At 44.0% G+C, this 18,072-nt stretch overlaps 1 protein-coding gene across 5 annotated transcripts in view; it reads left to right on the top strand.

Annotated features, from left to right (window-relative positions):
* Positions 1 to 18,072, top strand: part of myo1b (myosin IB) — a 336,645-nt gene that overhangs the window by 247,413 nt on the left and 71,160 nt on the right. For all 5 annotated transcript variants that reach the window (XM_038789125.1, XM_038789124.1, XM_038789122.1 and 2 more), the window contains 2 exons: positions 3,734 to 3,838; positions 17,154 to 17,216. In XM_038789125.1, the coding sequence (XP_038645053.1) occupies positions 3,734 to 3,838; positions 17,154 to 17,216 (168 nt within the window). The remainder of the gene's footprint in view (positions 1 to 3,733; positions 3,839 to 17,153; positions 17,217 to 18,072) is intronic.

Here is an 18,072-nt window from a genome sequence, read left to right as displayed (position 1 = left end):
AATTAAGAACTCTGAATGATTTACAAGGCAGAGGGATGAATGGCCAGAATGAAATCTGATAGAGGCAGAAGAAAGGTGTTCAGGAGGCTTTTGCCAGGAGGTGGATGTGGAAATCTGAATCTCTCCCCCTGCCCTCAGCAATCCACTTTCCTACCCTCCAGTCAAAGATGCTGAAGGTAAATCATTGAAAATTTGAAAACTTAAATTGACAAGAGTTTTGTAAGGCAATGGCATTAGAGGTTATGAACTCACACAGGTATACCGAGTTAAAAGGCAGACCAGCCATGATCAGACTGAATGCCAGATCAGACTTGAGGGCTAAATGGCCTATTGCAACATTTTTTGAAAATGAAATGATCCCGGAACACAGTTGCAAAGGTTGAAAGAATGCAGGAGCAAAGGGCTAAGCAGTAATCCGAAGAATGCCAAGTGCAGATTCTGGATGTTAAACTGAAGAGGATTCCCCAAATAGGGTGTGCTGAAGGGCTGCGTCAATCGAAGGGTGAGGCTCTTTATTCTAATTGATCAATTCAGCAGTGAATCACTGCAATGAGCTCTTCCATTGACTCAATTTCTTCAGCTTAACAGAGACTTGGATACAATGGACGTGAGAGATGTGGGAGATAGGCCAATGAGAAGAGAGTGTAAATAAAAGAGTAATGAGGCACAGGGGGTAGTGGAAAGTGGATTCACTAATTACAACTTTCAACTGGCATGGGTGGAATGGCCTTGTTTTGGGAGAGACAGTTTGAGGCTTCCCTTGTGTATTGAGTAATTCTATGAAGTTTTCAATCTGCAGGGGAGCATTGAAATAAAAGGGATGAATGCTGAGAGAGTGTGGTGAATGACAAATGACATTAGGGCAGCAGGGTAGCATGGTGGTTAGCATAAATGCTTCACAGCTCCAGGGTTCCAGGTTCGATTCCCGGCTGGGTCACTGTCTGTGTGGAGTCTGCACGTCCTCCCCCTGTGTGCGTGGGTTTCCTCCGGGTGCTCCGGTTTCCTCCCACAGTCCAAAGATGTGCAGGTTAGGTGGATTGGCCATGCTAAATTGCCCGTAGTGTCCTAATAAAAGTAAGGTTAAGGGGGGGGTTGTTGGGTTACGGGTATAGGGTGGATACGTGGGTTTGAGTAGGGTGATCATGGCTCGGCACAACATTGAGTGCCGAAGGGCCTGTTCTGTGCTGTACTGTTCTATGTTCTATGTTCTATTATTACCAAATGAAGCCATTGCACTATGGTTAAGATTTTCAGTGCTGGAACACCACATTTTCAGTTTCATGCTGGCATTTCTTTCCAAGTTCATGATGGAACACTCCTTTCTTTCTCCCCCACCCATGAACTTTTCTGTTGGCTTGTTGCTGTTAATGTAACCAATTCATACCATGGGTAAAGGTTGCTGATATTGTGAGAACTCCTGCTTACGGTCTGCATGGTTACTCAATTATCTGCAGCGGTTATAATAGGAGGCAGGAGCAGAACTGCAGAGGGGAGGAGCCTGATTTTTGTCTGCAGACAGTGTACTAGAAATGCTGACTATCGCTGTCGAACATGGAGAGTTGGCTTGTAAGGAAGTGGATCCTAAGTTGTTTAAGAAAGGTAGCAGGGATAATCATGGAACCTATAGGTGGGTGAGCCTCATGTCGGTAGTAGGTAAATTATTGGTGAGAATTCTCAGGGACAGGATTTATACCCATTTTGAAAAGAATGGACTCATTAGCGAGAGACAGCATGGTTTTGTGAAGGGGCGGTCGTGCCTCACTAACTTGATCGAGATTTTTGAGGAGGTGACAAAGATGATTGATGAGGGGAGAGCGGTGGATGTTGTTTACATGAACAACAGTAAAGCCTTTGACAAGGTGTCTCATGGCAGGCTGGTACAAAAGGTGAAGTCTCACGGGATCAGAGGTGAGGTGGTAAGATGGATACAGAACTGGCTTGATCACAGAAGGCAAAGGATAGCAGTAGGTGATTTTCTGAATGGAAGGTTGCGACTAGTGGTATTCCACAGGGATCTGTGCTAGAGCCTCTGTTGTTTGTAGTATACATAAACAATTTGGAGGAAAATATAGCTGGTCTGATTAGTAAGTTCGCGGATGACAGCAAGGTTAGTGGAGTGGCAAATAGTGTTGAAGATTGTCAGATGATACAGCAGGACATAGATAGGTTGGAGATTTGGGCAGAGGAATAGCAAATGGAATTTAATCCTGACAAATGTGAGGTAATGCATTTTGGTAGGTCTAACCTACCAAAGAGGGGAAATATACCGTAAATGGCAAAACTCTTAGGAATATAGAAAGTCAGAGAGATCTGGTGGTGCAGGTACACAGATCTTTGAAGATGGCAACACAAGTGGACAAGATAGTCAAGAAAGCATACGGAATGCGTGCCTTCATTGGATGGGGCATTGAGTATAAAAACTGGCAAGTCATGCTACAGTTGTATAGAACTTGGTAAAGCCACACTTGGAATATTGCCCACAATACTGTTCACCACACTACCAGAAAGATGTGAAAGCTTTGGAGAGAGTGCAGAGGAGGTTTACCAGGATGTTGCCTGGTTTGGAGGGTGTTAAGTCTGTGGAGAGGCTGAATAGACTCAGACTGTTTTCATTAGAAAGACAGAGGATGAAGGGTGACCTGATAGAGGTCCACAAGATTGAGGGGCATGGATAGAGTGGATGGGCAGGCACTCTTTCCCAGGTTGGAGGGGTCAGTCACCAGGGGCATAGGTTTAAGGTCCTTGGGAAAAAAGTTTAGAGGAGACGTGTGAGGCAGGTTTTTTACGCAGAGGGTGGTGAGTGCCTGAAACGCGTTGCCAGAGGAGCTTGTGGAAGCAGATACATGAACGGTGTTCAAAAGTCGATTGACAAACGCATGGATAGGATGGGTATCGAGGGATATGGCACGAGGAAGTGCTGAGGGTTTAGGCCAAGAGTGGGTGTCATGACCGGTACAGGCTTGAAGGGCTGAAGGGCCTATTCCTGTGCTATATTGTTCTTTGTTCTTTGTAAACTATCTCAAATAATTAATTTTTGTTTGGGTGGATTGGATAATCAATATATTACCAATGACGGCTGGTCATTATTGATCAGCATTGTGCGAGTCAGTGATTTCCATGTGCCACTGCTATTGATGATACACCATTACTGTTATGATGGTGACAATGAAGATTGTATTAAGCAATAAAAGACTGTCCTCTACCTGACTATATCCACACGAGGTGTATTCTTTATGTAACAATTGGGAAAATGTGTACTCTGTTCTTAGCTGCTATGAGGAAAAATATATTTGATTTGGTTTCCACAGGTACATTATTTCATGTCTATTAATCTGAATGTTGTGTGCAATTTCTGATGGTTCTTTAATTTTCCTTTTTTCACAACAGAACTCCGTAAGTATGACCTGTTTGCAGTGGCAGCTTTACTGCATGTGGCATTCATTTACTTAATTAATAATAATTTAAATGCTGTAATTGCTACAATGAAGCTTGGAGATCAAAAGCTCTTCTGAGCTACCTTTAGTGTATAATTCTGCTTCATGGCATTTGCAGTTTGCTTTATTTGTTAGCCTCTACTACTTTAATCAAATGTCACAGTAATTACTTTCCAGGATGTGTGCTGCTTGTGTGCGTGTTCAATCTACACAAGATTGTTGAGTTGCAAGGGAATGAGTGTCGATGGGTAGCACATGCAAAATTCAAATGGGCGTAACTTTTATTTCCTCTCTTTCAGAACAACAGTTTTGAGCAGTTCATCATTAACTACTGCAATGAGAAATTGCAGCAGATATTCATCGAGTTAACTCTCAAGGAAGAACAGGAAGAGTACATCAAAGAGGTAATGAGCCATTTTCAACTCATTATTGACATTTATTTCAATAGTATCTGAAGGTGGTGACCTTGGGGCAATCTGTTAGCTAATCCAGGCTGAGGCAGTACTCGGGGTGTGAGCATGGATCACAGTAGCCTGAGGCTAGGAAAATCGGCCAGGCTTTCAGTTCCTGATTTGCTACCCAGTCATCAGCACTAAAGAGTGCATTTATGTGGGTGCCCATGAAGGGAGGATAGAGTTTGGTTGCGCTGTCACCAATAAGTGTATAGCGTATAGATACTCAATCTCTCCGACTGTTAGCTAAATGCTAACAGTCTTGTATCCTCTAGTTTACACAATGGATTGGTTGACTTTCTCCTCCTCCATTCATTGTGCATGTAACTGACGGGGGTCAGTTAGCTCAATTGGCTAGACAGCTGGTTCGTGACGTGGAGCGACACCAACAGCGCGGGTTTAATCTGATGTTATCCGTGAAGACCCCTCAACCTTGCCCCGTGCATGGGATGTGGTGACCCTCCGGTTAAATCACCACTAGTCAGCTCTCTCTCAAAAGGGTAGAGCAGCCGATGGTAGTTGGGCCTGTGGCGGCTTTCACTTCATGTAATATTCAGTGTCTTGTGACCTAAAACTTTCAAATGAATATATTCCATGTTTGAAATTAAGTTGATCAGAAGAGAACGCATTAGGGTGACACAGTGGCATAGTGGTTAACATTGCTGCCTCATGGCGCTGAGGGCCCGGGATCGATTCTGGCCCCAGGTCACTGTCTGTGCGGAGTTTGCACATTCTCCCCTTGTCTGCGTGGGTCTCACACCCACAACCCAAAGATGTGCAGGGTAGGTGGATTGGCTGTGCTAAATTGCCCTTTAATTGGAAAGAAAAAGAAAAGAGCGAGTCAATGCCTATTACGATCCCAGACCAGACCCCAACAGTGGCGAGGAAACTGGACCCAAACCCCAATATTTTAGTTTATTTTGTAAAACTCGGCGGAAAGAATGATTCGCTTCAGGAGTGATTGCATGAAAAAATAGGGATTTGGCATTTTTTTTTAATAAACATTTTATTGAGGTATTTTTGGTATTGTAACAACAAAATAAACAATGTACACAAAGCTATAAACATAGTGCAAAAGCCGTCTCCCTTCCTTACCAATCTCACCTTTATTAACACCTACTCTAAGTTAAACTACCCCCCCCCCCCCCCCCCCCCCCCCCTCCTCCTTCTGCTGACGATTAATTTTCCGCGAATAAGTCGACAAATGGTTGCCACCTCCGGGGGAACCCTAACAGTGACCCTCTCAAGGCGAACTTGATTTTCTCCAAACAGAGAAAGCTGCCATGTCAGATAGCCAGGTCTCCGACTTCGGGGGCTTAGAGTCCCTCCAAGCTAAAATAATCTGTCTCCGGGCTGCCAGGGAAGCAAAGGCCAGGATGTCTGCCTCTTTCTCCTCCTGGATTCCCAGGTCTTCTGACACCCTGAAAATCGTCACCTCTGGACTCAGTGCCACCCTTGTTTTTAAAACCGTGGACATGACATCTGCAAACCCCTGCCAAAATCCCCGAAGGTTCGGGCATGTCCAAAACATGTGGACATGGTTCACTGGTCTTCCCGTACATTTTGTACACCTATCTTCTATCCCAAAGAATCTGCTCATCCGGGCCACTGTCATGTTAGCCCAATGAATGACCCTGAATTGTATCAGGCTGAGCCTGGCACATGTTGCGGACGCGTTGATTCTACTCAACGCGTCCGCCAATAGACCATCCTCTATGTCTCCTCCCAGCTCCTCCTCCCACTTGCGCTTCAGCTCCTCGGCCTGCGTCTCCTCAGACCCCATAAGTTCCTTGTAAATGTCAGAGATGCTCCCTTCTCCTACCCACCCTGTCCTGAATCCCCCTTAGCGATAGAAGCGGGAAGGTTGACACCTGTTTACGTCGGTTGTCCCGCACCTGCAGGTACCGGAATTTGTTTCCCCTTGCCAATTCAAACTTCTCCTCCAGCACCCTCATACTCGGAAATAAACTCAGAAATAAAGCCTCTATAAACATGTCCCCTATCCTCTCAATCCCTCTCTCTGCCATATCCAGAATCCCCCATCCATACTTCCCGGAGCAAACCGGTGATTATTACAGATTGGGGACCAAACCAATGCTCTCTCTGCTCCCACATGTCTCCTCCATTGCCCCCAGACTCTCAGGGCCGCCACCACCGCGGGGCTGGTGGAGTATCATGCCGGCGGGAACGGCAGAGGCGCAGTTACCAACGCCCCCAGACTGGTGCCCGTGCATGAAACCGCCTCCATACGCCCCCATGCCGACCCTTCCCCCACCACCCACTTCCTGATCATGGCTATATTCGTCGCCCAGTAATAGTTACTAAAAATTTGGCAGCGTCAGTCTGCCCTCTCCCCGACTCCGCTCAAGCATTACCTTCCTTACCCAAGGGGTCTTGCTCATCCAAACGAAGCCAGTGATCACTTTCTTGACCTGTTTAAAAAAGGACCACGGAATAAAGATGGGGAGACACTGAAATACAAACAGGAATCTCAGGAGAACCGTCATTTTCACAGGTCGGTGCAACATCGAGGGCCGAAGGGCCTGTACTGCGCTGTAATGTTCTGTGTTCTATGTCCCCTCGCCTGGACCGCAAACATCTCACTTTTCCCCATATTTAGCTTCTACCCCGAACACGGGCCAAATTCCCCTAGAACCCTCTCAGCCAGTGACAATGGAAGTGAGTCCCATCTCCGAAAATCGTCCTTCATTTGGTCTACTAGTCAGGCCAGATTTAATTTATGCAGCCGGTCCCATTCCCGCGACACTTGAATGCCTAGGTACCTAAAGCTTCCCCCTACTAATCTAAACGACAGCTCCCCCAATTGCCTCTCCTGTTTGGAAGGAGTAACAGGAATACAGAGTGCTGGGCTAATGGTAAGATTCTTGGTAGTGTGGATGAGCAGAGAGATCTCGGTGTCCATGTACATAGATCCCTGAAAGTTGCCACCCAGGTTGATAGGATTGTTAAGAAGGCGTAGGGTGAGTTAGCTTTAATTAGCAGAGGGATTGAGTTTCGGAGCCATGAGGTCATGTTGCAGTTGTACAAAACTCTGCTGCGGCTATATTTGGAGTATTGCCTGCTGTTCTGGTCGCCGCATTATAGGAAGGATGTGGAAGCATTGGAAAGGGTGCAGAGGAGATTTACCAGGATGTTGCCTGGTATGCGGAAAGGCTGAGGGAATTGTGGCTGTTTTCGTTGGAGAGAATAATATTAAGAGGTGACTTAATTGAGGCATACAAGATGATCAGAGGATTAGATCGGGTGGACAGTGAGAGCCTTTCTCCTCGGATGGTGATGTCCAGCATGAGGGGACATAGCTTTATATTGAGGGGAGATGGATATAGGACAGATGTCAGAGGTAGGTTCTTTACTCAGAGAGTAGTAAGGGCGTGGAATGCCCTGCCTGCAACAATAGTGGACTCGCCAACATTAAGGGCATTTAAAGGGTCATTGGATAAACATATGGATGATAATGCAATAGTGTAGATGGGCTTTAGATTGGTTTCACAGGTTGGTGCAACATCGAGGGCCGAAGGGCCTGTACTGCGCTGTAATGTTCTGTGTTCTATGTCCCCTCGCCTGGACCGCAAACATCTCACTTTTCCCCATATTTAGCTTCTACCCCGAACACGGGCCAAATTCCCCTAGAATCCTCATGATTTCTTCCATCACCTCTATTGGGTCTGATACCTACAGAAGCAGGTCGTCTGCATAGAGCGAGACTCAGTACTCACACCCCCGGACCAGCCCCTTCCAGCTCTCCGAGCATTTGCCAACGGCTCTGTAGCTAGCGCGAACAACAGTGGGGAGATGGGGCATCCCTCTCATCCCCCAGTGCAGTCTAAAATAGCCCAATGTTGTCCTATCATCCGTACGCTTGCCACAGGAGCCTGATACAGCAACCTGACGCAGTCAATAAAACCCCGCCCAAATGAACCGTCCCAGTACCTCCCACAGATAATCCCATTCTACCCAATCAAAAGCCTTTTCTGCATCCATTGCGATCATTACCTCCACCTCCCTACCTTCCGGGGGCATCATGATTACGTTTGACAACCTTCTTACATTGGCCACCAACTGCCTACCCTTAACAAACCCCGTCTGGTCCTCCCCAATAACGTCCGGAACACAATCCTCAATCCTGGAGGACAACATTTTGGCCAGCAATTTGGGATTTGGCATTTTAAAATAAAACTTTATTAGGAATACTAACTTCACTTCACACCCGAAAAGAACAGCTGATATTTGTACCTTAAATACTACTAGTCAATTCCCCATTAAACAACAAGAAATGAAACATGCAGTTCTGAATCCAGCTTAAAATAAGCATGGCATAGAGGGATACTTGCTTCACAGAACAGATTTGGACTCCGGTTGCAACCCTTGAAGACTCTGGCTAGACGTCTTCAAAAAGCTGTTTCAACTCGCTTGTTTCGGCTTCTTCCTGGTCCTCAGACAAGATTGCTCCACTTTAAATATTATTACTTTTTTTTTAACTATCCTACTGTGATAGAAAATTGCTTTTACTTGTGTGGTCAAAACAAGGGTGGCCAGGTGAGACTTAGCTCTCCCCTCAAAAAGCTTTTACAAAAATGTATCTCTCTCCCTTAGCTCCACCCAGCACTGACATCTCCCCAAGGTGAAAAGCAAAAAAGCTTCCAGGTTAAAAATGCATTAGCTCCTCAGCGACAAACTACAATGCATTATTCCAGACTGTAAAACACATTCCTCTGGTCAATTTTACCTTCTGGCTCCTAAAACCTCCCAAGCCCTGCAAAACAATCCTTTTTAAAAACATGACCACTGTAGTCAATCACATTCTAACCCCAGGCGTTTAACCCGTTTATTGTCCAATATTGATGATCCTAAAATCCTCCAGTCATCGCAATGCCTCTGTGAGTAATGATAGAAGGCACAATCTACCGGCATGTTCACGCCAGTGGGATATTCTTGTCCCATGCTGTCGCACAGGTTTCCCGGCGATGATGGGTGCAGTCACCGGGAAATCCCATTGACATCAGTGGAATCGGTAAATCCTGCTGGTAGGTCGCCTCCCTGCCAAAAAATACGCAGTTGGTTGGTATATCCCGCTCATTATCTCTGAAGCAACTTTAGTTTTTCTCCCGAGTATGTACCTGTACCTGTATCAGCAAGCCAATGGTTGGATTTGCTATGACTAGGTTCCCGGGATTGTCTATCAGATTGGTGGGAAGGATTTGGAAATCTCTATTACAATAAAGGGATATTCAATGGTGAGCAGCTACTGCTTTGCCATGTTTGTTGGGAGTATATGAACAATGTTGCATGGCATGTGTTCAGTTTATTAAATGCCATCTTTGGCTTGGAGCATCCGTTTACATATTCCCACCAATGTCCTAGCCTTTGTTCACAGTTGATTACCCTGTCAAATCACAGCCACTCCCACTTTTACACAGCAGTTGTGATTTTTTTTCTGAATAGTGTCATTGTAAATGTGTGTCTCCTTTCCTTAGACTACTTTGATTATATTACAGGATTCAATCCTTCTTTGTCACTGTGGGTCTTGGGTTACTCCCTCTCCGCTCTGTGCGCTGCCCAAGGATTAAATGCTTGCTTTGTCACCTAACACCCGTGCTTGGTTTAAAATCACACTTCCTTTAAATATTGCTGTTCAAACTGCTCATCGGGGTTTTAGAGCTTTGCAAATTGTGTTCCGGGAGCAAAGAAATCTCAATAATGAAGAAAGAGGTCTCCAGACAGATTTTGTACATATATACATATATGTATATAGATCTATATACATATAGAAATCCGCGTGACTGAAGGAACAAACACAGCCAACAGAACGATTGGCAATGCCTTCTTTTTTGAAGAGAAAATAAGAAAGAGGAATCCAAAGGGGAGAGGGAAACAGAAGGAGAAGAAAGGAAAGGGATAATATATAAACAAGGTGGGGAGGTGTGAGAGATAGAAAAGGAAGAGGACAGAACTGGAACAGCGAGGAGCAAGGAAAAATGGCAAGGGAAAAAAATGTTTGGAGGGAATCGGAAGGGAAGCAAGTGAAAAGGAATAGGGAGAGATGAAGATGTAAGTGAGACACAAACGGAAGCTATTGGGCACAGTTTACTGTTTGCTGCTTGTTGGGTCCATCTATTCTGATGTCACTTCCCACCTTTTCCCTTGTACCCTTTAACATTTTATTTTTAAACTGTTTAAATCACTCTTAAATATTAAATATTGTCTTCCAATCAGACATTATGACCCTTGTTACTAACTCAAAAATCACTGGAAATAATCGCTATTCATCCTCCTCAATCTTTCCAGAATTGTCATCATTTCTTTGGAATTCTTACCAACATTTCTGCTTTCGTGGTCACAGTGCTGGGTTTTCAAGGCTCTCATTATAATTTCACTGTAAATCTACTTTACGTCTTTTCATGAATCTCATTCTTTCCATAATAATTAATATCCAGTATAGAAAGATAAACAGTTCCTTTTTTCTGTATTCAGTGCTGTAGATATATAAATCTCAGAATACTCAACTTTCCATTTTTTATGGCTTTCTTGCACCTGCAATCTTGTTTTTATTGATTTGTGCATTTGCCTCTTAATCGGGGAATCATTAAGTGGTTGAAACATTGAAGGATGCCTTTTGGCCCTTTGTAGCCATCTCAGCTCTCTGCACAAAGAACTCAGCTGGACCCACTCCCCCATCCTTTTTCCTTAGCCCTGCAATTTCTGTTCACTCTGCTCCTCAACCGGATTGTGCATGTCCATTTCCATTCTCTATTTTTAAAATACTCTACTACAATTTTTAACTATATTGTACTACATGACTCACTGCTTCCCTAACATGTCTACCACAAACTTTGGGTTTTAATCTTTCTTGAGTTAGCATTGTTGGGTAGTTTTTGACATTGTTGACTCTGCATCCTTCATGAGATCACTAGATAATCATGGTTGAGGAAAATCCATGTTATGTCATCTACTGTTGCATCCAATGGGTTTTTAAATGATTCCAGATGTTTTCCCTGCATTACCTATTCAGGCAAACATTCCATGTACTGATCAGTCTCTGTGAAGAACTTCCTGAAGTCAGGGCGAGATTTCCCGGCCCTTCCTACCAGCGGGATCTTCCCGTTCCATTGAAGGCATCCCCCATGGTGGGTTCCCCACTGACAAGATGGGCAAGCCACACAAAACACCATAGACATCAGTGGGACCGGAAGATTCAAAGAGCAGCTAAAGGCGAGCTGTTTCCGCTATTGGAAAACACACCATGATGGGCCCGCAAAATCCAACCCACTGTGTCACCTGGTTTTTCTTGGTTTGAACAAGTTTCCTCTTGTGGTAACCTGAAGATATTATTTAAAATAGTTGGCTGGATTTTTTTTTTTCCATACTGTTTACTATCTTCCACAAGATTACTTGTCAAAACACCTCCATTCAGTTTGACCTATCTTTCCTCAGAACATAGACCTCCTGGCTCTTTACAGAATCACACAGTGCAGAAGAGGCCCTTCAGCCCATTGGGTCTGCACCGACACGTGAAAAACACCTGACCCACCCACCTACTTAATCCCATTTACCAGCATTTGGCCCGTAGCCTTGAATGTTATGATGGGCCAAGTGCTCATCATGGCACTCATTCTCTGCCCCTAATGCTTAAACGTTTCCTTTATGTGCCAGTTACCAGCATTGGACACAGGAATAGAGATTTAATCTGATCACAACACTATAAAGTTTCTTCATGTTTTCTTATGGCGTGTATCTCACCTTTATAGTTCCATTTTCCATTTGATTTTGTTGTTTGCTCTGCATTGGTTGGACACTTTGAACTGAGTCTACTACTGATTGCAGGGTATTTCTTTGTTAATGTTTTCCTCTTCCTCTCCTGAAGTTGAGGAATCATGCTGGGATACTTGAAGTGCTAATCACCCTCTAGTACATCTTCTTTGAGTCTAACGAGGCAATGATTGTCTATTGGTGAGTGGGGCATCATAACCAAATGTAGTCCTGTACTTCTTCAGTGTCTACTCCTGCACTTCTCTACAGGAGCCTTTGAATAGCAATCAGCATTCCTTTATATCCCTTCCCAACCCCGAATTCTGAGATCACTTTTAGCACCCTAATGCAGCAATAAAGCTGAGCCAACTCTGCATAGATTGGGGTTTGAACCTGCAACCTTTCTGGTCTATAGATTAGCATTTATAGCTTTTATTTTTATTACAGCCCAGTGACTGCAACTGTTCTTGGCATGAGATGTTACACGTTGTGGAATTTATTTTCAGTAATTGGTTACTGCTAAATGTGGTGGGAATTGTATGGTACATGCAATTATGAAGTCCGAAAATAAATTTGGTTCCATTGCTGAATTTCTTCTTGAAAACCTAATTTCCAAATTTCAGTCTGTAAGATCATATCTATCTCGTAAATAGAGCACACATTTTTGACCTTGTTTTGGCTTACATCAGTGTAGAGATTTAGGCAGAAATGTTTTGGGCAAAATGGGCCTATATTTAGGCTTGCATTGTATTCTTGATTGAAATGTGCATTTAATTTTTTTCAAACACCTTTTCACTTTTCCTGGTGTTGATTGAGAGCTCAGCCTCTGATCTAATACTGGGCCTTACTTTGGCCATTCTTGAACTGACTTCTTGGCAATTTAAGAGAATGGCGAAGGTTGAATTTGTGTAGCCTTTCCTCAATTATTGTTACCTCCCTTTTTGCCCAAGGAGAGAGGCAGCATCTTTCCACCCAACATCTTGGGCAGCACAGTGTCACAGTGATTAGCACTGTTGCTTTACAGCACCAGGGACCCTGGTTCAATTCCCGGCTTGGGTGACTGTGTGGAGTTTGCACGTTCTCTCCTTGTCTGTGTGGGTTTCTTCCGGGGGCCTCCGGTTTCCTCCCACAGTCCAAAGATGTGCGGACTAGGTGGACTGGCCATGCTAAATTGCCCCGTAGTGTCCAAAGATTAGTTGGGTTACAGGGATAGGGTGAAGATGTGGTCATAAGTAGCGTGCCCTTTCAAGGGCCGGTGTACACTAGATAGCCGAATGGCCTCCTTCTGCACTGTAAATTTTATGATTCTATGATATTCTTCAGAGCAGTTTTTTTTGCTTTTACCTGAGGAATCTCACACAGAACAAGTTTCACTGTGCAGTTATCCACTGAGTTTAAAAATGGATTTGAGATGAATCAGGAAGAGAATTAGATAAAAACTTGAAAGAAAAAAACATACAGGGATATCAGGGAGGGGCAGTAGAGTGAGATTGGTTAAAGATTAATTGAAAGGCTACTGAAGACCTGGCAGAGACATGGGCTGAAATGGCTCTTTCTGTCTTTATCATTCTTTGATTCTATTTTTAAGTTCAGGGATCCCACCATTGTCAACGGATTTTTCCGTTGTTCACACCCTTTGCCACCAGACAGGAGGGGCGGAATTCTCCGCAAGGCACGACGTCGTCGTGAAACCCGGAGAGGTTCACGACGGTGTTGGAGGCCGCTCCTTGCCCCCTATTCTCCCCCCCCCCCGGCACGCGGCCGGCGCGCCTAATTACGTCAGCCGCGTATGCGCAGGTTAGCCGGCTCCAAACTGCGCATGCGCAGCTGACGTCACGACGGCTGACGGCTCAAACCCGCGCTTGCGCGGTTGCCGTCTTCCCCTCCGCTGCCCCACAAGACGTGGTGGCTTGATCTTGCGGGGCAGCGGAGAGGAAAGAGTGCGTCCCTTTGAGACGCCGGCCCGACGATCGGTGGGCACCAATCGCGGGCCAGTCCCCTCGCGAGCACGGTTGTGGTGCTCACTCCCCTCTCCACCCCCCACAAGCCCCATACTCACCTTTGGCACCATGTTCACGCCGGCAGTGACCAGGTGTGGTTGCCGCCGGTGTGAACCGTTCGGGAACGGCAGGCCGCTCAGCCCATCCGGGTCGGAGAATCGCGGGTCGCCGTGAAAAACGGCGGCCCGCGATTCTCCAAGCGGCGTGTCGCGTTTTGCGACACGCCATTTTGGGGGGTTGGGAGAATCGCCGGGGGTGCCAGAGCGGCCCTCCCGCGATTCTCCCACCCGGCGTGGGAGCGGAGAATCGCGCCCGTGGTCGCCGTCAGCGAGACTGGAAGATGCCGCCAGTGGGAGCATTTTGAAAATTTCAGCCATTTGGTCTTCTTTTCTAAAAGAAAGTACTTCTTTTAATAGATGGTACAAATTCCAGTTCATTTATTATCCTCTGTACATGAGGCGAAACACATTTTGGGGGAATTCTTTTTTCTTTGCTGGCGGGTGTGGTATCTCCAGGCTGATCAAATCCTGGACAGTCTTACGTTAGGAAACTCAACCGCGCAGGCGGCACTGGAATGTTTTGGATGAAAACCTAGATCACACATAAATCCGCCTTTCAACTTTTATCCGTTTTTTAAAGGGGAAAAGTAATTGAAAAATTTGAAGTGAACCTTTGACAGAACACTAAACCTATAACAATTATAGTTTTTAATTATAGAAAGAAATGCTAGAAGAAATATTACAATGTTTGCATGCTCAGAGATTGTTTCAGCAAAGGCTCTCCGGATTTATCATCCCTAAAACGTATTGGTAAATATAAACCACCGCTTCTTCAGAAATCCATTAAATTATTCATGCACCGAGAAATCTGTTAAACATCCCTAATGGATTTTCCTGTCTTAAGCTATTTTAATTTTTATTTGGAAGGAAAATGTGGTGGTCAAATAAGAGTGAGTAGTGGTAGAAGGGGGGGAGGAAGGTCCGAAAGGTTCCACTTCTCAAAGGAAACACCGACAACTTCCACTTATATAGCACCTTTGATGTAAGGGTTTCCCAAGCGACTTCATAGAAGGCAAATAGAAAGTGGACATTGAATGAGGAAAGGAAATGTGACCAAGGGCACAAATGGATGAATGAATAGGCTTTGAGTTTTTAAAGGAGGGAAGAACAATGTAGAGGTAGAAAGGTGTTCCAGTCGGGGAATTCCTGAGAATAGGGTCTTGCAGTTGAAGAGATGGCAAATACACAAGAGACAGTGATCAGAAGAATAGAGAGTTGAAGGATGCAACTTAGGGTTGGAGGAGGGTTCTCGGGTAGAATGGGGGGAGGGGGGGTGGGGAGAATTTAAAGAAAAGGTTGAGGATTTTAAATTTGAGACATTGGGGGCAGTGTTAATTGACGAATAGGACTTGATGCAGGAGATGAGAACTGCAGCAGGGTTGACACAAGTTGGAGTTTATTGAGGATGTCATGCCAGTAAGGAAACGTATTGGTCTGGAGGTGATGACGAACAATCATTAAAGCTGAGGAAAACCTGTAACACAAGAGGAAATTATGCCAGAGAAAGTGTTTAGGCAGCTTAAGAAAACATGGCAGTGATGCAACTGGATAAAAGGTAGATATGCTTTTAATTTTTTTTTACAAGACTTCCAATGGTTTGATATCTCTTAACATACAACCTCTTGTGTAGCTCCACTCTCGTCCTGAGTTTGTTGACTAGTACCCAGGTATCTGTTGAACGTTAGTGTAATTGCCAAAGGTGTCCAGCCTGCATTTATCATTTTGTTCAACAACTGTTTCAGCTGTTGAGAAAAATAAGTGGATGTAACAAAGGAATTGGAAGAAAGTCAATGGGGAGTAAAGGAGAAAAGATTTTTCTTTGGCCACATGGATCTACATCGAGTGCAACTGTCCAGACAATAATCTCTATTGTCAGGCTTTTACTCACCATGATCTCAAGAATATGAATTAGTTCAGAGAATAGTTTTATTTTAAATAGTAGAAACTATTAGAAATTGAAATTAAAAGTGGCAAAACAAAATCCCTTATTTTTGTGTATCTGATTCATTCTCAGTCTTCCTGACTGTGCCTGGCCACATAATGCATTGGCTAGCTGTTCCCGGAGACTTGGTGAGATAGTGAGCACTGAGGTCAGAGGCTGCAACTTCCTGATCGCTCAAAGTCGAGAAAATTCCATCTCTTTCTTTGTGCGGGAAGGAGCAGAGAGTCATAAATTAAACTAGAAAGAAGGGATGAGTAGAGGAAATGCTACGCAATTTGGAAATCTGAGAGCTGACAAGAATGACAGACACTATACTAGAGTGAAGCGCATACGTGAAATGACAAAAAAAAGATCAGTTTATCTGGAATCACTTATAATCTGCAATACAAACTATTAAGTAGCTGATTTTTTAAAATGAATACTTTTAATGAAAAGTTGGATGAAAAGAAAACTTAAGTGCACCTTTTCAGAAACAACCTTTGTCACAATCACAGTAAGGCCTCCGAGCTTTTAACTGCACATTGCTTTGGCCAATTAGAGGTTATACTGCCTTTCTGGGATGTACAAAAGTGCCTTGTGTATTTTAATTCATAGGTTCTGTCTTTCTAGATATAGAATTGTTTTATTAAGTCTGTAAATGGAATTATCCTGCGAAGAGTATTAAAGAACACTTGATGTTTCCCATATAACTGTTGACTGCATGTCTTTATGTCTTTTAAAACTGTGTTCTTTTTCTGTGCTGTAGCCCCTTTGAATCCCTTTCTTGCTTGCTGCTATTGATGCCTTGCTATTGGCTGTGCAAAGACTCCTTCCAGGTACTTGTACTCTGTTCTTGTTTGTAAATCAGGACTTTGTCTTTCCTGCTGGCCTTTCTAGAATCTTTCCAATGTCCTTTATTCTTCCTATGTCCAAAAACCACTTCCTTTACTAAGTATTTCATTTTTTTTAAATCTGCAATTAGGAAGCACTGGAACCAGCTTTAAGGATGAAAATTGCAGCGCTGTTTCTTGCAAATCTGAAGCTAGATGTTGATATTCACATAGAAATTATTTTAAAATGTACCAGGCCATCTTTCACCTGAAACAGCATCTATCTGTGTTGCTGGTTATTTAGGAAATTTGTGGATTTGTTTAGGAACACATGTGATCAAGAAATGGAAAAAGAACTGCATGCATCAAAGTGACAGAAGTGACCTTGTGCCATGACGTATGTTCCTGGACAGTTTCCCATGAAGTGCATGGGAAATTGACTTGGATTGGGGAATGGAATGGGAGAAGAATTGGAAGCTTTTCAAGTCCAGTGTTTCAAAGTGTATAGAATTCTGGCTGAGAGGGATATTGCAATGTTTCCAATTTAGAGTGTCATTGTGTATTGGAAAAAATTCTCAACCGGAACAAAGATATAAACAGACACTGTATTTAGCCAAATGTTGAAAGATTATCAGAAGGAGCCATATTTTGCTGCAGTAATCACATTCTGAACATTCATATATTTCACAGGGAATTGAATGGACTCACATTGAGTACTTCAACAATGCCATCATTTGTGAGCTGATTGAAAATGTAAGTTGGACTTTTTCAGTTTGATTAGAGGACGTGCGATGAATTTATGTCATTTTCTATAATTATTTAATAAAATTTACAATTTATAGTTTTCAGTTTAATACTTAACAATAAAAATGTTGAAGCAGTTGTAAGAATGTGAAGCTTGCTGCTACTTGGCTTGGTTGAAGCAGATTTCACTGATGAATTTTGAGAGAAGGTCAGATACACGCGAGGGAGAATATAATAGATGGACAGGGTGAGGTGCAGCAATTAACAGGGATAATCCCATAAAACAGAGGAGCAGAATTAAGCCATTTGGCCCATCAAGTCTGGTCCGCCATTCAATCATGGCTGATATTTTTCTCATCCCCATTCTCCTCCCTTCTCCCCATAACCCCTGATCCCCTTATTAATCACAAACCTTTCTTTTTAAACTTAGAGTACCCAATTCATTTTTTCTAATTAAGGGGCAATTTAGCATGGCCAATCCACCTAGCTTGCACATTTTTGGGTTGTGGGGCGAAACCCATGCAAACACGGGGTGAATGTGCAAACTCCACACGGACAGCGACCCAGAGCTGGGATCGAACCTGGGACCTCAGCGCCATGAGGCCGCTGTGCTAACCCACTGCACCACCATGTGGCCCCTTTAATCACTAACCTATCTATCTCTGTCTTAAAGATACTCAAGTGACTTGGCCTCCACGGCCGTCTGTGGCAAAGAGTTCCACAGATTCACCACCCTCTGGTTGAAGATGTAACTCCTCATCTCTGTTTAAAGGATCGTCCTTTCAACCTGAAGGAGTGTACTCGGGTTCTAGTTTCTCTTATTAGTGGAAACATGCTCTCCACATTCACTCTAAACCTCTTTCTA

This window comes from Scyliorhinus canicula, chromosome 2, assembly GCF_902713615.1.
Source record: "Scyliorhinus canicula chromosome 2, sScyCan1.1, whole genome shotgun sequence".
NCBI classification, from domain to species: Eukaryota; Metazoa; Chordata; class Chondrichthyes; order Carcharhiniformes; family Scyliorhinidae; genus Scyliorhinus; species Scyliorhinus canicula.
The sequence above is the reverse complement of the archived record's forward strand: the minus strand, read 5'-3'. Positions and strand labels throughout refer to the sequence as shown.